The sequence below is a fragment of the Stenella coeruleoalba genome (assembly GCF_951394435.1).
Source record: "Stenella coeruleoalba genome assembly, chromosome: 10".
NCBI lineage: Eukaryota > Metazoa > Chordata > Mammalia > Artiodactyla > Delphinidae > Stenella > Stenella coeruleoalba.
The window spans coordinates 22,352,793-22,371,596 of NC_137156.1; the positions used below are offsets into that span (position 1 = coordinate 22,352,793).

Sequence of the window (18,804 nt, forward strand, 5' to 3'; positions counted from 1 at the left end):
GACGTCACAGCCAATCGTCAGGCGGGACGCATCGACGCTCTAGCCCGCCGTGCTCTCACTGCTCCCCTGCCGCGTAGAGCAGGTCCTCTAGCCCGCGGAGCTGGCTGGCCACTCACGCCAGCCCCAGATAAGCCCCCAAGTCGAAGTACCGGACCCGGGCTTGGAATTCCAGATATTTGGGCTCCTTGGTTGCAGAGGAACAAGGCGTGCGTGGGAGAAGGGCTCGGGTTCTGTATGCTTAGGTCCAGGGACAGAATAGGAAGGACCCGTCAGTGGGGAGGGAGTTACTCTCTTTCTTTTATTAATACTCTCGTCCCCTTCCCAGCCCTCGACCACCCGTCCATCATGGACCTCGCCAGCACCTGCTCCAGCTTTCAGTCTGACCTGGATTTCTGTCCGGATTGCGGCTCGGTCCTGCCTCTTCCCGGAGCTCAGGATACGGTCGCGTGTACTCGCTGTGGCTTCTCCATCAACGTGCGAGGTGAGGAGCTCGTACGCAGCGGCCCCGGCAGAGGGCCCAGCGTGGAAGGGTCAGAGGCTTTAGGACCTCAAGATCGGTTGGATTGAAGAGGGGGACCCTAAAGCAGGGTATCAGGCACTTTTGGTCTTGGGTCGAAATCTGAAGGGAAGAATATAAGGCCTCCTGGCCAAACCGAGAGGGAGTTGTGGGTGTCAGCCCTCTCCAAACCAACTCTTACTGCCTGCGCAGACTTTGAGGCGAAGGTTGTGAAGACCTCATTTGTGTTCCACAAACTGGGAACAGCCATGCCCGTGTCGATGGAGGAAGGACCTGAGTTCCAGGGACCCGTGGTAAGTGAGTGACATGGAGGACTGGCCCCGTTAGGAGGGTGGGAAAGAAACGAAGGGGGTATTGCACAGATCTGGAGTGTTTTGTACCCAATTCTAAGAGGGAAGAGGGGTCTTTAAAACAGCAGTGTCTGAGGAGTGTGATAGCCTGATGTCTGTGATCAGTAGGGGGAATTATTAACCCACCAGTTGCTTCCCAGGTTGACAGGCGCTGCTCTCGATGTGGGCACGAGGGAATGGCATACCACACCAGACAGATGCGCTCCGCTGATGAAGGGCAGACCGTCTTCTACACCTGTACCAACTGCAAGTGCGTATCCTTTCCCTCCCCTCCGCCCTTTCTCAGTCTGTTTGCTACCTAAACAAATCCAGCGATTTACTTTTTGTACTGAATAAACAGTTGTTTCCTTTGGTCCCATCTCTCATTTCTGTACAGTTCAAGTAATAGGGAGATTTGTGGTCTTGTTTTTTTTAATTACACTTTTCTTATCCTTTTTATACCCAGTGAATTAAAGCTTTTAAGATATTTAAAAGGAAAGAAAAAAATACAAAAGGCAAGTATTGCTTGGTGATCAGTGTGTTATGTTGGAATCTTCCACTGCACTCAACGTAGTTTTACTTTGGTGAGAATTACTCTTGAGTGATTTAAAGAACACGGAATAGTTTTAAGAACTCCTCTTTCTCTTTGGTGTTCTGCAGTTTCACTACAATATATCAAGATGTGGCTTCCTTTTATTTATTGTGTTTGGGATTTGTTGGGCTTTCTGAAAGTAAGGATTGATTTTTTTTTCCAGCAACCTTGGAAAATTATCAGCCATATCTTATTGAGTATTGCCTTTCCCCTATGTTCTCAATTCTCACATTCTGGATCTCTAATTAATTAGTTGTTTATTAGACCTTATCTTCTATCCTCCATTTCTCTCGCCCTGTCTTTTATATTTTCCATCTCTTTTTATTCTGCCTCTGGGTAAATTCTTCTGGTCTTTCTTCCAGTTCAGTAATTCTGTCTTCAGTTTATTTCAATTATTGTTACTTAAAAAAATTTTTTTGAGTTCTACTTGATTATTTTTCAAATCCCCTCCTCATTTTTAATAATTCACACTTCTTTAATCATATTTTAAATTGTTCCTTTTATTCTTAAAATATATATTACATTTAAATATACTAAACATGATATTTATATTCTGTCTGCTAATTCTCATACCCACAGTTTTTGTGGGTCTGATGCTGCCATCTGTTATTTCTACTGACTCTCATGGTGCTTCTTTTCTTTTGTGATTTTTGATGATAAGCTCAGATTTTTTAGAATTTGGACTATGGAATTCTTTGAGGCCTGGGGTGAAAGCTGTATTCTTAGCATTTGTGTTTCCTGTTCAGGTGTCTTGAGGTGCTAACAAGCTAGAATCACTTTAAATAAATTCTCAGCTTCATGTTTTTTGGAGCGCACAGGTAGTATGAATTTGGACTGCAAATCCAATGTAAAGGCCAGCTTTTGGTTAGAAATTCTCAGGGGAGATTTTTTTTTCTCCCTCTACCTAGTGAGACAGTCAAATTCCTCTTCTGAAGAGTTGGATTTTTTTTTTTCTTGTTCCCTTTTATACAAAGAGGTAGCCCTTTGGGGGTCTCAAACTTATTCAGAGTATCTCCTATCAGACATTGTAGGTTTGTCTCTAGTTCACCCATGTGGCTATCAAAACAGCAAGGGCACCATGGTAGCAGGGGCTTCAGTTTTAACTTACCTGTCTAGATTCCTGGTTTTATATCATTTCAGCCAGTGTGAAGGTTGCCTTTACTTTCTTGCCTTCTCACCAATGGATTAAAAATATTTATAGTTAGATGTGCCTTTTGCAAATATTTTTTTCCCAGTCTGACCTATTTGTTTTCTTAACTTTTTATTTTTTTTAATGAGCAGAAGTTTTTAATTTTTATGAGTTCTAGTTTATCCTTTTTTCTTTTATGGCTAGTGCTTTTTGTTTTCCTAAGAAATCTTGGCATACTTCATAATTTGCAAGATATATTTTTAATCCCAGCATTTTTAGTTGTCTTGAATTTGTGGAGGGTTGTTTAGGGGAACTAGTCCTCCACGGTCATAAATGAAAGTCTTTCTTGATTATTTAATTGATTGTCTTATCTTACACTGCTAGAACTTCTTCGTTGGGTCAATATAACAAGTCCTTTCTTTCTCTATAGGTTCCAGGAGAAGGAAGACTCTTGATTTTTTTCTGAGCGACTCAACAATCTCTCCTTCTCTTCCTTGGAAGGTGAAAGATACTGGGTTCTTAGATCCTTTGTCCATCTCCTGATTGCGGTGTTTTGCTCCCAGAGGAAAAGCAGATCATCGTGTGGGGATTACCGTTGTCCCCAGAGTACTCCTACCCTAGTTGAGTTTCCTTTATTAAAGTTACAGTTTTCTATAAGAGCCAGACATATGTATGTTATTTATAATCTGTCTTCTTCCAAAAGAAATTTTTGTTAGCTTAGAGAGATATATTTTTCCTTTCAACAAATATATCAGCTACAAAAAGAGAATATAAATTAGTACAACAAAAAGAAAAAGGGAAAAAAATAAATAAAACAAAAAACAAGGACATAAAAATGGAGCCAGGAATGAGGTTAATATAAAAAGGCAATTATAAGTACTCCCTCATTATCTAAATCTATTTGGTTCCTGAGTTTAGGGAAACAAAGAGTGGGAGTTTGGATAGTGGGAGGTTCAACAGAAAACTTAACCAGATTCAGTTGATATGTAAGTCTGGACAATAAAACAATCTGACACTCAGAGATACAGGTGGACACTTTGGAAATTTTTTTTATTGCTCTTGAGATAAATGTAATATATGTATATATATTTTACATTGTGATAGATTCATATATAGAAAGGTAGAAAGAAAAAAGTAAAAATCAAAAGGAATCCCATTCCACAGAGATATTTGGGGTTTTTTTTAATGGGATTTACTATACATGCTGAGTTGTATCTTGCTTTTTTCAGTTCAAACCAGAAACTTAAAAGGGAAGCAAATGCTTAGTCCAGGCACAATAAACATTCAAATTTCAGTCTGGGAATGCTGATTCCTGCATTCCTTGGTTTAAATGGCGACCAAGAGGTGATGATAACGATTATCTTGTAATTGTGCGGCCCTTTATATATTGCGAGCTCTCTAACATACACTGTCTTGTTTGATCCCACAGCAACGTGGAGGGATGGGCAGGGCAGTTTTCTCCACTGTATGTTTGAACAGTTCTCCTGCCTCACTCCTGAAATCTAAAACAAATCTGTTCATGTTTCTACCCAGCTTTAAGCCTTTCACCGACTGGATAAAGTGCAAGTTTCTTAGCAAAGCATACAGGGCGTCTTATATAACCACGCCCACCTGTCAATCACCATTTGGAACTCCCCTTACATCCCTTCAGTATTAAACTGCATTTCCTTCAGTGCGCACAACTACGACTTTGTAAGCTGCTTTCTTTACCTAAAAAACCCATTTGTCTGCCTTCCTGTTCTCTTTTTGCCACTCTTGTGCTCCCTGAGAAACAAACACATATTTTTATCTTATAAACTGGCCTATATTGTAACTTATGACAATTTCTGTGCTTAATCTTACTCATCTCCACCCCAGAGCAAGGGTAGGCAGTATGTAACTAAATTCAGTTTCAAAGATGAGACTTACATCTATGTTAATATTCCAATGTCTTATATTTCTGTTAGTATTTATGCCAGTCTTTCCCATTAGACTGGGAGCTAAAACGCAGGGTGTGAGTGTTTTATGCTCCTCCATCTTCAAGTTACAGCACAGTGAAAGGAAAAAATCCAAGTTGAAGACGCATTAAGCGCCCTGCTCGAACACCTACAGGCACAGGGCGAGGATTAAAACCCAGATTCTTTTTTTTTTATAAATTTGTTTATTTTTAAAATTTTATTTTTGGCTGCATACAGTATTTGTTTTGCTCTTTTTGGCTGCGTTTGGTCTTCGTTGCTGCGCTCGGGCTTTCTTTAGTTGCAGCGAGCGGGGGCTACTCTTCGTTGCAGTGTATGGGCTTCTCATTGCGGTGGCTTCTCTTGTTGAGGAGCACGGGCTCTAGGCATGCAGACTCAGTAGGCGTGCAGGCTCAGTAGTTGTGGTGCACAGGTTTCGTTGCTCCGCGGCATGTGGGATCTTCGCGGACCAGGGCTACGAACCCGTGTCTCCTGCATTGGCAATGCGGATTTTTAACCACTGCGCCACCAGAGGGGCCCAACCCAGATTCCTAATCAAGTGTGTTTCTAACTGCTCCCAGGTCTCGATTCTTTAATTCCCAAACGAAACAATAAGAAAACGAAGCTAGGCCGTGGTAGGATCATTATTATTGCCCCTTTGTTTTCTCGGCGCTCCCACACAGCCAAGGGATGGGGGTGGGATGGACTCAGCTACTGGACATCTGAACCACGTGCGGTAACCAGTCTGCAGCGCCAAGCCCAACTCTACCCTCCTTGACCGCAGGTTCCAGCTCAATCTCTGTGGCGCATGCGCGTGCTGCACTTGCTCGCTCCGCCCCTGCTTCCACATCGCAGTGACGCCCCTTCCGCCAAAGTTGTGTAGCCTTCTTGCGGCGCCTGCGCACTGTCGCATTACGGCGGAACTAATCCGGCGACCTTGAGCTTAGACACATTTAGTGCCAGGAAGGGAAAAGGGGGACCACAGAATGCGTCACACACCCGGAAGCGGAGATCCGGAAGTGGGGTTGGACAGGTTATCCCCAGGGGTGGGGCAGCGGAGGCCCAGGAAGAGGGGGGAAAAAAGAAGGTGGAGGATCCTGGCTACTAATCTGAATCCGATACCGATTGTCTTAGACCTCAGAGACACAGAAAAGACAGAAGGGTGCCTCATCCCCCTTCCTCCCCTCCTCCCTCTCTTCAGCCTTAGCCATGGCGGAGGCAGGGGCCGGGCTGAGTGAGACCGTCACTGAGACAACGGTTACCGTGACAACCGAGCCCGTGAGAAAGGCGGGGGGCGGTGCTGTTTAGGGGTTGGGGAGATACCGGGAGGGAAGGGATAGCGCTTTGGAGAGTTGCTGGAGGGGCTGGGCCTGGGGATATGGGAGGAAGTGGGGTTGGGAGAATCTCAAGGTATTGGGAGATTTGGGGTGTGTCAGAGTTGGTGCAGAAGGCTGGTCAAGAGACCAGCAATAGAGTTAGGATATAGGTGATGCTTCTTGGAGTGGTGGTGTGTATAAGTAATGAAAAAACGGGAATTTGGAGATTAAGGAGCAAGGGATGTGCTGGGGGTAAATGAAGGGCTGTGTGAGAAAGCATGGTTGGAGGCCAGCTGCAGGGGAATTTGACTGGAACCATACTTATCAGTAAATATTTGTTGAAGGAATGATTGTAAAAGGAAGCAGAGGGAATGAGGGAACAAGAAAAGGGAGATGAAGATAGTATTTTGAAAAATCAGAGGAGATATAAATAGAGAAAAATGTAGTATTTTTGCAAAAACAACTTAAGCTGCCTTCAAAGGGAGAAGGTTGTGTTGGGTTTAATAACCCTTGGACTAAGGGAGTTTAGAGTAATAGTTACTAGAGATGCCAGGATGCTGGGGAATAGGTTTCTCTGTATACTAGTGGTTACCAAGAACAGGAAATAATACTTCATGATTCCTCAAGGGACTCCCTGAGGCCAAAAATCTGTTCTATTTTATCTTCTCCCAGCCCTCAGCTCCTCTGGCACTATGTCTGATCCTGATTGAGTGGGGGAAGGGAAGAGAGGAGGCCCCCGGGAGGAAGTGGGAAAGGTTAATAGGAGGGGACTAGCTAGGTATGGCCATCCTTCTTAACGTTCCAGGAGAACCGGAGCCTAACCATCAAACTTCGGAAACGGAAACCAGAGAAAAAGGTGGAATGGACGAGTGACACTGTGGACAACGAACACATGGGCCGCCGCTCATCAAAATGTGAGTAATTGTTGGCCCACAGTAACCCTGGAGTCCTGGCTCCCCTCAGCATGTCTTCTGCCTTCTTACATTCACTGACCTTCCCGAAGCCCCCAGATGCTCACAATCCTGTGGCTGTCCTGGTGGTTCTCCGGTATCAGGGAGAGAAGGTTAAGGTTAGAGGAACAGAGGTAGGGAGAGGCTTGAATTGGGATGTGCCAAGGCTTAAAGTCAAGAGGTATCTGAGGTGGGAGAAGTGGAGCTTCGGATTCCTGGCTGGAAAGGACGAGGGAGTTGGGTGTCTGAGTCCCAGGGTGTGGGCCTGGGGAAGTTGGTTCCTGGAAGGTAGGAGGAGAAAATGGTGAAAGTAGGGATTTTTACTGAGATCCAATGGGAATGGAACTGATGCTCCATCTTATCTCTTCCTCCTTTTTAACTGGGCTCCTCCCTCCAAATCCAGGCTGCTGTATTTATGAGAAACCTCGGGCCTTTGGCGAGAGCTCCACGGAGAGTGACGAGGAGGAAGAGGAGGGCTGTGGTCATACACACTGTGTACGGGGCCACCGCAAAGGACGGCGTCATTCAACCCCGGGACCAAGCCCCACCACCCCTCCCCAGCCTCCTGACCCCTCCCAGCCCCCTCCAGGGCCAATGCAGCACTAAATTCCTCTCTGCCCCACCATTCCTGTGTCTGTCTGGCCCTGAATGTATTCATGTGGCTACTCGGGGACTTAACCCATGGTTTGGTCCCTTCTCCAGCCCCCTCCTCCCCTCTCCTCTGCCTGATAGAGGGAAGAGGGGGAGGAGGGTGGACAGAGATCCTGGAATTCTGACTTGCTGCTATTCCAGAACCCAGGCTTCTGGGTTCCCCCAGCCCTCATTTCTGCCTCCTCTCTTCAGGGATCCAGGCATCTTGGTCCCAGTCTTTTCCCTTTGTTCTCACTGCCAAACTACCTGTCCTGTGATCTAATTATCCTGGCCCCTTGCACTCTCTACTTGAGTTCCAAACAGTTAAATTGGGTTTCCAACAGCCCCAGCTTTCACTGCCAGGGTCCTAGTCAGATTCCAGGCAATCTTGCCCCAGCTATGCTTGTTAATCCTGGCTTAGAGCTTTTCCACTAATGTATTTATGTCATCCTAACTCTTAGTCCTTGCCTGTGGGATGTGAGGTCTTATGTGAGACCTCAGGGCTCCTAGCCCTTTCCCTCCTCTCCTGCCCACTCCCGTCATGCCCTTAAGAGGAGTTAGGAGAGAGAGAGGTCTTTGTCATTCTCACCTTGGGAGAATGGGAAATGGAAAAAGAAATAGTCATGTCTTCTCCCCTCACCATTCTCGTGTGACTTAGGGTTTCTGACAAAGCTGGCTTCAAGACTGGTCACTTAGAGCCAACTATCTCCTCAGCCTTTGGTCTTCCAGCTTAGGAGACAGATCCAACACGGTCCCAGGGGCCTGCGTCCCTGGGAGAGGAAGGAACAGGGAGGGAGCAGAGATGTACTCTCATCCCTTCCTTCCTAGGCTTTGATGTCTCTGCCAGCCCAGATGTCCTGGCCTTCCCCACCCCTTACTGGGATCTAGATATCATTTTCCAGGCCTCTTGCCATGCACAGTTGCAGAGATCAGTCAAATCCATACTACCACTGAGATCTCATTTATTGCCACAGATGCACAAAATAAATAACCCAACATCACAAAATGTGTTAAATACGGGCCCATTTATACATATGGGGAAAGAAGTGAGGCTATATACAAGGGTGAATTTGGGGTGTCTGGGCCATTCCCAGGTTGAGGAAAGGAGAGGTAGCACCATTGGTTGCTTGTTGTATGTGCAGGGGGGAGGTTTTAGGAAGGTTCTTAATGGGAGAAGACTGTAAGCATAGAAAGCCGCCATGGTGGAGTAAAACTGGCCTGTCCCCTTCTCCCCCAAAAAGAGGGCCCTAAGGCCCAGGCCAGAGTCAAGCCTCTTGTTTTGGGGGAGGAGGCTTTTGTTTCTCTTGAGGAGAAACCTCAGAATGGACGAGGCAGGGAAGCCCAACCCTCAGACCTGTGGAGAGGGCACTGGGCCCTTCTTTGCCAGGAGGAGAGGCAGGGGTGGGAGGTAAATGTTTGACAGGCAGGGCCTCTGTGTATTAAACATGGGCCAATTACCAGTACTGATGGGGCAGGACCTGTTCCCCAATTCAGGCCCGGGAAAGATAGAAGGGGAGAGATCCCTTGGGAAGTACTGGGGTAACCAAGGGAGAGAAGCATCCCAAGATTTGGTGGGGGGAGCAGGAATGAATTAAGCTTCGGGCATGGATGCGGAAACTGGAGGCCAGTTGAGGTCCTAACTATCTGGAAGAAAACAGACAATGTAGGTGGAGGGGTGCTTATCAATACACCGGCAATGGGCGTGGACATGATGCCTGGAATGAGTAAGGATTTCCGTGCCCAAGAGGAAGCAGCCTTATTTCTGACCAAGCCAGAATAAGGGTTGTGGGTGAGCTTCTCAGCCTTCCGCTGGCACGAGGCAGAGGGGGACGCGGGGGTCGCAGGTGCACAGCAGCGGGAAGACGCGCTCACCCAGGGGACCGGGCGCCTGGAAGGCGAAGAGCAAGTCCAGGGAACGGCCGTCGTAGAAGGCCACGCGGCCCCGCTCCCAGTCCAAGTCCACGCGGATGCGCCGCGGCTGGGGCCCGGCGCCGCCCAGCGGGGTGGGCTCCGGGGCCGTGAGCGCCCACAGGCGGCCGCCGCGATCCTCCACGGCCCACACAGCCTCCGCGGGACATAGGCCTACTCTGCCCTTGCGTCGCACCGACTCCCCGGCCACGCCCAGGGCATAGCGGCTCTCCCCGTCGTCCTTATCCTCCCCGGAAGAGTCTCCGCGGGAGGCGGTGTCGGCGATCTCCACCTCCCAGCAGTGGCGGCCAGCCCTGAAGCCCTGCGCGCCCAGCACCGCCGGGAGCTGATCGAAGCGCCCCGGGCCGTCGCGGGGTGCGGGTGTCCCCGGTGGGGCCAGTCGGACGCTGCGGCGGTCCGCGGAGACCAGCAAGCGGCGGTGAGCGGTGCCAGGATCCAGGGTCAGGTCGGCTGGAGAGGAGAAAGCAGGGGGAGGACCGTGTGAGCTGGCTTTCCGAATCAGAGGAGGGATAGGATGGAGAGGATGTGCGGAGGGTACACAAGAGGCCCACAGCAGCTCAAAAGGCTGCTGTAGGACCGAAGAGGGTGAAGGCATACGAAGAGCAGGCTTGGGCAAGACCCAGCCTGCGCTGATGGGCCACTTCCTTCTGGAGAATTGGACTTGGAGAAGGACCCTGCTGGCCCAGGGCAGGGGGCACAGCGCAGAGACTGAAGGAGGGGTTGCCCGGGTTTGCGAGCTTGGCGGCAGAGTGAGGCTCGTCTGACTTCTAGGGAGGGTGAGGACTGATACCTCAATCTGCAGCATCTGGGGCGGGGGTGGGGGGGGTGGGAGCTGGGTCAACAGGATGGAGAAGATGGAGCTAAAGAGGAAGACTGATACCAGATACCAGTACCGCACGTGATAGAGGGGAGGGCCAGAGGGAGAAATCCAAGTATCCTGAGAAACCAGCCCACCACCCGCAGGAACAGGTGGGAGTAGACAGGCCTATTTCTATAGGGAGCGCAGGGCAGAGGAGAGAGAAGGTGGTGATAGCCAAAGGGACCAGAAAGAACTAATCATTGGCCTTGTGTGTATGGGGTGCTTTGAGGAAAGATTTCTGGATTAGGGGTGCTAGAAGCAATCTGGGTTGGGTGGGATGGTGGGTGACCAAGAGGGCGGAGTACCTTCTCTAGGCAGTTTAAAGAAGGGCAGAGGGCAGCCTTGGAAGTGATGGAAGGAACTCCCCAGAAGCTGCAGAGAAGGCCCAGAGCCTCAGGGGCAAGGAGACGCGGGAATCCTGGGACACTTCTGGAAGGGAGTGATGAGAAGTGGTGGCAGCAGGGATTCCCCAGAAGCAGCTGACCCCCAGGGGTCTGTTGTGTGAGTGTATGAACAGGTAAGAGGAGAGAATAGCTGGAATGTGAGGAATGAAGGATAGACCTTATAGGTTGAATTGTGTTCCCCCCCCGAAAGTTGTGAAGTCCCCCCAATACCTCAGAATTTGACTGTATTTGGAAATAGAATCTTTACAGAGGTAATCAAGTTAAAATGAGGTCATTAGGGTGGACCCCAATCCAATATATCCAGTGTCCTTATAAAAAGGGGAAATTTGGACCCAAAGACAAGTGTGTATAGAGAGAAGATGCTGTGAAGACAGGGAGATGCCATCCACAGGCCAAGGAACGCCTGAGGCTATCAGAAGCTAGGAGAGAGTCCTGGAACAGAGTCTCCCTCTCAGCCCCCAGAAGGAACCAACAATGTTGACACCTTGACTTCTACCTCTAGAATCATTTAACTTCTGCCTCTAGAACCATGAGACAATAAATTTCTATTGTTTAAGCCACTCGGTGTGCAATGCTTTCCTATGGCAGTCCTAGGAAACTAATACAGACATCAAAAAGGACTTGATCATATTTGAGAGAGGAAAGGGAATAAACTGAAAACAGCCTCTCATTTAGTTCCCTCCCTTGTGCCTTCCTTACCCGTCAGTCTATGAAGCATGTTTTTGACCACTGGGTAATCTTCAGGGAGATCGTCCTCTGAGTTAGATGACTTGGGAGTTGGGGCATCAAACCTGGATAGATGAGGGAGAAGGGTCAGGAAATTGGTAGACACCCTCTGCCCTCTGATGTCCCCACCTCTATCCCACTCACACCTCTGGAGCAGAAAAGGGTGAGGCCACACCCACAAAACCTGTCTGTGAGTGGGGACAAAGGTGTGGCTCCTGTAAGAAGATGGACGTGGCAGCTGATAGTGGAAAAGAAAAAACAGTAAACATGGAACTCACCTTCTCCATGTCTTCTTCGTATCCTGGGGTGGGCAGAAAAAAACATGGATGTGAGCTCTGGGCTTCATACTGTGGGGAGCTCTTCCCCCACCTCCTCAGGTAGCTGGGTCTGATTTGGTGAGGTCCCTCCTCGCATCTCCGACTGATCTCACCTCTTTATCCCCTGTGCTCCCTTTTCCTCTCATTCTCCCCCTTCCCTTTTCATGACCTTTCCTTCCTCTCAGTCACCACTTTCTCATCCTCCTAACTCCACCCCTACCGTCCTCCTCCCTTTGCCGTGCCGCAAAGCCTCTCAGTTCCCCTTCCCCAGCCTCATCCAGGCTTTTTTCTTGCCCCCAGAGTCCTCACCGTTCCCTGTTTCCTCCCAGCCCGCCCCCCTTCCCTTTCTCAGTGGCCCCCATCCTTATCCACCTTACTGAGGGTGTATCCCAGATAAACATCCCCCGCCTCCTCCATCACACAGACCAAACACAAACTTAGAGTCCTTAGGCTAAGAGTTCATTTATAAAATCCTTATAATAAAGCTGCTTCCCCTCTTGCCATAAAAGCCCAGTGTCGTTTATAGGGCCCTTTGTTCTGTGTCTCTCTACCCTGACCAAGGAAGCAGCTGGACTTGGATGTGTCCCAGAAGGCCCAGCAGATCTGCAGGGTACCATGAGAGCCAGGAGAGGGCGCTGGATGCTCCCCATCCAAAAACTAGGATTCCCTCTTCCGGCTTCGCAGTCTAGTGGGAAAGACTGGGGCAGACCCGTAGGGTGGTGAAGGGGAGAGAGGAAAGGCAATTTGCCTAATTATGCCAATTACACCTAGACTAGGTATATGTAGACTTCAAAGGGTGGAAGCAAGACTCGAGACCAGCTCGGCTGCTGGCGAGAAGCCAGGCGGGAATGCGGGGCGCCTGGGGGTCGGCAAGGGAATGGGGTTGGTTGACGGCCAAAGAGTCAGGGCCCAGGAGGGACGCGGGAGGCTGGGTGGGTGGGTGATCAGGGTGGGATGTGGAGAGGAGCCAGAGGTCCCAACGTCTGTTTTCCCGGACCTTGCCGCCACCCGTGGCCGCCTCTGCCTGGGGCCCTGGGAGGAGCGGAGGATAACAATAACAACACAGCAAGGCCCAGGCCGGAGCCCGGGGACCCACCCCACGACACGGCAGGGGAGTTTGGATCTGCCTCCCTCCCTTCTTCCCAACTTGTGACAGCCGCCTCCTTCCCCGCCCCTCCACTCCAGCTTTTTGTCCATCCTCCCTCCTGCTTCTCCTCCGCTGGGCGAATTCTGCTCTCCCTCACCAACCTCCCAGGCACCCAGCACCCTCCCCTCCGCCTGGCCTCCGCCTCCGGGGCGCCTAGCGGCGTCTTTTCCCAGCCTCCCAGTTCCCGCGCTCTTCGCCGGGCCTTAGGGGTCTCCTCCTGTTCTGTCTGGTGCCCCAACCCCTTCCCTCCAGCCCCTCTCCCAAGACTCAGGCATCCGTCCAGCTTCGCTCTGGGCAAAGCGTCAACTCCCTCCCGGCATCTCTCACTTGACAGCTGCCGCCTCCCCGTCCTCTGCTTTTCTTTCCCCAGCTCCATCTTTTGCCTAAACTTCGAGAAGGGCCCCAGCTCGGGAGGTGACATTCCCCGCTTCCCCAGGGAGCCCGCGGATGGCCCCTTCGGCCGACAGCTGCGGACTCGCGAAGCGCACCCCTGCCTCACCTCTCCGTGCGGGGCCAGGCAGCCCATGGTGGGGATGCGGCCCCCTCGGCGTTTCCCAGTTCGGGCCCCGGGCTCGGCCAGCTTCTCCCGCAGCTCGCGGCTGATCCGCACTTCCACCGCCAGCCGCACGTTAGACCTCAGGCTGCGGCGGGGGCACGGCCGGCCGCAGCACGGGCAGGCGGTGGGGGGCGCCTCGGAGCCGGGGGGCGGCGGGGTCCCCCAGCGGCGGTCCAGGCACGCGCGGCAGAAGCTGTGCTCACACGCCAGGAGCACCGGGTCCTCGAAGAGGCTCCCGCACAGCGGGCACGTCGCTAGCTGCTCCAGGCGCTGCACCAGTCCCCGGCCCAGCGGCTCGGATATCTCCATGGGGAGCCAGCGTCCGGGTGCCGTCCCTTCCGCGACCACCTTCGGGCTACTCAGGTGGCTGAGCGCCTCTGCTGCTGGTTGCGTCGCTGCCCCTCTCTCCGCCTCCCACATTAACTTTCTGACGCTTTCTGGCGCTCTCCTGGAATCGCCTCTCTCTTCTACCAGTCTGTCTCCGCCAATCTCCTCACTACGTCAGGCTTTATAGGGAGGGAGGAGGCCCCTGCGGGAGGTAAACATCAGGGCTTGCGTAACACCCCATCTGGTTCTCCCGCTTCCCCGTGAGGTTTGGAGGAGGAGGGTGGAAGGGACATCTAGGTCTCGAGCCAAGGAGGTGTTCGCTAGGGGGCGCTCTGGGGGCAAGGTATCAAGGTGTGGGGTGGGTGGCCCCCGTCACCCCCCCCCCAATTGCTCGAATCTCGCCTCCCCCTTGGCCTGCTGTGTACAGGTGGGCAGGGCGCCCCGGCTCGCTTTTGGCATGTGTGCCCACATCGCCAGGGTATGTCATTCTAGGTGGCTGGCACACCTACATCTGGGGGCCTGGGGCCAGGAAGCAGGGATCCTGGTTTGTGCGGCTTTGGCAGGCCTCTGAGTGTTGGTGTGTGGCTGGCATTCCAGAGGCCTCTCTCCTCTCCATCTTTCTGCCTTACCTATTAAGGGCTTGAGGACACTGAAGCTGTGGGGTAAGTGGTGGAGAGCAGGCGCCCACACCCCCACCTCAAGGAGTCAGCGTAGGGTTCTCTCAGCTGTACCTCTGGCTGGCTCCCATGGCCTCCCTTGTTTCTTCCTATGTCTCTCTTTCTAGTTGTCTGTCTCTCTTTTCCCTGTGTATGTTTTTATTTCCACTTTTCTCTTTCTCTCCTTCTTTGGCATATACCCAAAGGTTGTCTATTTTCACTCTTTTGGTCAACTGAGGCCCAGAGACCTGGCACTGTCAAGGTCACACAGTAGGGGAATGACCTGAAGTGGAACCATACCCAGATCTTCTGATTCATGGCCTTGCTGTGATTCCACCCTGCCGCTCTTTAATTTCAGATTCCTAGAACTCCCTTCTACTTTCTGATTATTTTTTTCCGGAATTTTCCTCATGCCCTCTTCCCTCACCTCCATCTCTCTGTCTCTTTCCTCCTTTCCTCTCCTCTTCCCTCCTTTCCTTCCTTCCTCCTTGCTCCCTCTTCTTCCTAGTTCCTCCACCTCTCTCACGCTAGGCCTTTCTGTCTGGTACCCCTGTGCAGTTGTGAATACGTAAACATTCAGATGTCTACAACTATGATCACACACACTGTTGTACAAACATGTGCGTGTGCATCCAGCAATGTCTAAATGCCCCAAAATGCACAAATAGGCAGATACTTTCATATAATGCAAAATCACAGATATGCCCAAATAGTCTCATACACACTGAATATCACTGGGACGGACATCCAGGATTATTTAGGGACAGATAGACGTACTCAAAGAACACATGCAAAGAGACACTCTGTCATTAGTTTTATTGTCAATTAGAACAGCAATACAACAACAATAAGTCTTTATGAAGCAGCAACATGTTATTAGGCAACTCCTCCAGGCATCCTTCTCTCCCCTACTTATCAGGGAGACACTCAAACATGACACCCTGATAAACAAAGTACACAAATCAACACACTCATCTTGGAAAAACCTCCCAGCTCCATGCTCATCAAACACACAGCTATCCAAGAAAAAGACTTCAGATATGACCAAAGTCTATTTTGTAAAATGGACATCCATGTAATGATAGGTAGAATAAAGGTCCCCCAGAGATGTCTATGTCCTAATTCCTGGAACCTGTGAACATGTTACCTTACATGGCAAATGGGAATTAAGCTTGCAGATGGAATTAAGGTTGCTAATCAGTTGAGTTTAAAGTAGGGAGATTATTCTAGATTATCCAAGCGTCCTTAAAAGTGGAGGACAGGGACTTCCCTGGCGGTCCAGCAGTTAAGACTCCACACTTTCGCTGCAGGGGGGCGCTGGTTGGATCCCTGGTCGGGGAAATAAGATCCCACATGCTGTGTGGTGAGCCAAAGAAAAAAAAGAAAAAAGTGGAGGACAGAAGCGGAAGAAGACAACCAGAGAGATAGAAGCTTATCTCTCAGCCTGACATTGCTGGCTTTGAAGACTGAGGATGGGGGGTCATGAGCAAAGGAAGTGGGTGGCCACTAGAAGCTGGAGAAGGCTAGGAGATGGATTACAGATGGAATCCAGTCCCGCCGACAGGGCTTGATTTTAGCCCTGTAAATCCTATTTTAGACTTCTGAACTACAGAACTATAAGATAATAAATGTGTGTTGTTTCTCAGATTTCAAACAAAAGTTTGTGATAATTTGTTACAGCAGCAAATAGGAAACTAATACACATGCTTTCCCTTTCTCCCTCAGTCTCTGGCCCTTTGGGACTGTATGCACTTGTTTTTGCCCCTTCCAGTTTGTCACGTTTTTCGGATTTCTCTGCCTCTCTGGGCTTTCTTGTCTGTCCTCTTCTGTCTCTCTGTCTCTGTTTCTGTCTCTCTTTTTTTTTTTTTTTGGACTGCTTCATTTTCTTGGCTCTATCCCCACCCCAAGGCCTCTTGGACATTGGGTTCTTTCTGGATCTGGGCCTGGAATATCAGAGAAATGCCTCTGAGTCTCATCAGGAACCTTGTATCGTCACCAATTCAAGAGCCTTTCTATGACCTTCAAGTCCTAGTCGATGGTTCACATCCTTAGTTGCACATTAAAGTCATTGGGGGAACTTTTAAACTCCTGATGCCCAGGAGACACCTCAGATCAATTAAACAGAATCTCTGGGGATGGGTCCCAGGAATCAGGAGTTTTAAAAGCTCTCCAGGTGATTCCAATGTTTAACCAAGGGGGGAACCACTGTCTTACATGTTGAGGTTACAGGTGGACCTTCCCCTCCCCATTTTGCTCCTTATGCTTTACCTGCAGTGCCTTATATTTTCTGTTCCTTGAGCATAACAAGACTGACATTACCGCCAGGCCTTTGCACTCATGTTCCTTCCACTAGCAATATCCATGGCTGTCTCCACCTTCTCATTCAGGTCTCAGCTCAAAGGTAGCATATTCAGAGAGACTTCTTTCACCACTGTATCTCAAGTAGTTTTCCTCCAAAGTGCTCACTGTCTCTTTACCCAGATATATTGATTCATGGTATTTATCACTATCTGAAATGATCTATTTATCTGGTTTGATCTGTTTCTATCCAACAGAAGGTAGCTTTATAGGAACAGGAACCTAGCCTGGTCACTGCTGTTTTCCCTGAACCTGGAACCGTGCCTGGCATACAGACGGTCTCCATAAATATATAGCCAGTCATTGAACTGCCCATCACCAATAGGGCAACGCGAAAGGATCTTTTGACTGACTCTGCTTAGATCTTCTAAATGCTAGATACAGATATTCTTTTTATTGTTTTTAGATTTTTGAGTTTTATTTTATTTGTTTTTTATACAGCAGGTTCTTATTAGTTATCTATTTTATACATATTAGTGTATATATGTCAATCCCAATCTCCCAATTCATCCCCCCCCCCCACCTCTTTCCCCCTTGGTGTCCATTACAGACACAGATATTCTTATCCTTCTCAACCAACAGTCATTCTTCACTGGCAGACGCCAGGCCCAGTGCTGGGGGATGCTCATATGAAGTGAGACATGGTGTTCAGTCTGGCTCAAGAAGTTCATGATCCAGCTGAAACTTGCGTTCTATAACCAGATGATGAGGATTCCTGCTAAAAATGCTTTAGCTCAGCTTTTAAGCAGTAGTTGCTGTGAGTTCACACTTAATGATTTTAGGACATGTAGTACAGGGAAAAGGCATTTGGAAACAGACGTTGCCAGGAAATGTCTCACTTCTCATGACTGTCTCCCTCCCTCACCAGGATCTCCATCAACTCTGCACTTGATCCTCTAATTCCCCCTTGGGTTTATTCTATCTCCGGAGAGCTGGGAGGGCGGAGGTGATTTTTAGTGTGTGTTGGCTTGGCTTGGCTTGGCTTGCTCTAGTTGACCGTGACTGGATCCTGCCTCTCTGTTAGCACCACATCTTCTTAATGTAGGTGTCTCCCACATAACTGTTCGCCCCTCTTTCCAGCTGTCTCCAGGATGTCTGCTTGTGGTGTTGTGGAATGTTGCAACTAAACACCCATGCACGGCACTGGAGATGCTAGAGGTGCGAAGGCCTTACCTAATCCCCTCATTTCTTTTCCATCGCTTCCTTTTTTTCTCTCTTTTTGTTTATTCTTCAGTTTATCTCTCCCTCATATCAGTCACATCCCCATCTTTTTAAACAGCCTACAAGTCTTGGGACTTCCCTGGTGGTCCAGTGAGTAAGCCTCCGTGCTCCCAATGCAGGGGGCCTGGGTTCTATCCCTGGCCAGGAAACTAGATCCCGCGTGCCGCAACTAAGACCCGGCGCAGCCAAATAAATAAATATTTTAAAAAGTAATAATAAAGAGCCTACGAGTCTTTGGGAGCCTTGAAGAGGGAGAGGTAGATATGAAAAGGTGTTTGGGAGACTGATGACAAGCCAGCCAAGGTCCCTGCCCTTAGGAAGTATGATAAGGCAGGTAAAGTGTATCCATCATCATCCAAAATCTGCCATTACTGAATCAGGGAGTGTGATGAGGCAAACAAGGTATATCTATCATCAACCAAGATATGTCATTACCAAATTGCAAAGGTGTGCTGAGGGGAGAAGAGTGAGTGGAGGATTATGTTTACAGATCAGAGAATGAGTGAAAACGATTTCAGGAAGACTTCCTGGAGGAGGTGGCTTATAAATGAAGGATGGGTTGGGTTGAGCAGGAGACAAATGAAAAAGCCTGAACAAAGAATGTGAAGCATCTTTGGGGAAAAAACTGGAAGTGGGAAAAGAGGCCCGGGGTAAGAAGCACAAATGAAGGAGACCATTACTCTTTCTCAATTCCCACTTACTCTTCCCCTTCCCAAAGATTTTCTTCGAATTCGATTGCTTCCAGAAAGACTCTTTTTTTAAAAGACTGCTGTTTACAATGTGCTTTAACAGAACTGAAAGTCCTAATAGAGCACGGCTCTATTAGGAATAGGAATAGGAATATTTCCTATTCAAGGGCTCCAGGAACTCTGGGTAAAACACCCCCTGATGCTCAGGGCAGCTTCAG

General features: G+C 49.4%; 3 protein-coding genes across 5 annotated transcripts; 2 read left to right on the forward strand and 1 right to left on the reverse strand.

Annotated features, from left to right (window-relative positions):
• Positions 1–35: 35 nt before the first annotated feature.
• POLR1H (RNA polymerase I subunit H) lies at positions 36–3,227 on the forward strand (the record flags this gene model as incomplete). 3 transcript variants are annotated; one of them, XM_079933379.1, is made up of 5 exons in its annotated part: positions 63–206; positions 326–481; positions 710–810; positions 1,008–1,117; positions 2,998–3,227. In XM_079933379.1, the coding sequence occupies exons 2-5, from the start codon at positions 346–348 to the stop codon at positions 3,020–3,022; spliced, it is 372 nt and encodes a 123-aa protein (XP_079789505.1). In that variant the 5' UTR covers positions 63–206; positions 326–345. The 3 variants fall into 3 exon arrangements, with proteins under 3 accessions (XP_079789504.1, XP_079789505.1, XP_079789503.1); XM_079933378.1 differs by lacking the exon at positions 2,998–3,227 and having other exon boundaries at positions 36–82; positions 1,008–1,169; XM_079933377.1 differs by lacking the exon at positions 2,998–3,227 and having other exon boundaries at positions 1,008–1,169.
• Positions 3,228–4,747: 1,520 nt separating this feature from the next.
• PPP1R11 (protein phosphatase 1 regulatory inhibitor subunit 11) lies at positions 4,748–8,401 on the forward strand. Its single transcript, XM_079933380.1, has 3 exons — positions 4,748–5,779; positions 6,623–6,731; positions 7,171–8,401. The coding sequence occupies exons 1-3, from the start codon at positions 5,711–5,713 to the stop codon at positions 7,371–7,373; spliced, it is 381 nt and encodes a 126-aa protein (XP_079789506.1). The 5' UTR covers positions 4,748–5,710; the 3' UTR covers positions 7,374–8,401.
• On the reverse strand, positions 8,340–13,822 carry RNF39 (ring finger protein 39). The gene is made up of 4 exons (XM_079933367.1): positions 13,279–13,822; positions 11,594–11,616; positions 11,289–11,380; positions 8,340–9,776 (listed from the first exon to the last, which is right to left on the reverse strand). Exons 1-4 carry the CDS (start codon positions 13,753–13,755, stop codon positions 9,196–9,198), a joined length of 1,173 nt encoding a protein of 390 aa, XP_079789493.1. The 5' UTR covers positions 13,756–13,822; the 3' UTR covers positions 8,340–9,195.
• Between the last annotated feature and the right edge of the window lie 4,982 nt (positions 13,823–18,804).

Bases quoted from the DNA above. Each gene is read 5' to 3' on its own strand.
- RNF39 (XM_079933367.1), bottom strand. From the start codon at position 13,755: ATGTGGGAGGCGGAGAGAGGGGCAGCGACGCAACCAGCAGCAGAGGCG. The intron at 11,617-13,278 runs GTGAGGCAGGGG...TGCCCACCCCAG, and splicing joins GCCTGGCCCCGCACGGAGAG to GATACGAAGAAGACATGGAG. The intron at 9,777-11,288 runs GTAAGGAAGGCA...TCTCCTCTCCAG, and splicing joins CATGCTTCATAGACTGACGG to CCGACCTGACCCTGGATCCT.
- PPP1R11 (XM_079933380.1), top strand. From the start codon at position 5,711: ATGGCGGAGGCAGGGGCCGGGCTGAGTGAGACCGTCACTGAGACAACG. The intron at 5,780-6,622 runs GTGAGAAAGGCG...TTAACGTTCCAG, and splicing joins TTACCGTGACAACCGAGCCC to GAGAACCGGAGCCTAACCAT. The intron at 6,732-7,170 runs GTGAGTAATTGT...CTCCAAATCCAG, and splicing joins GGGCCGCCGCTCATCAAAAT to GCTGCTGTATTTATGAGAAA.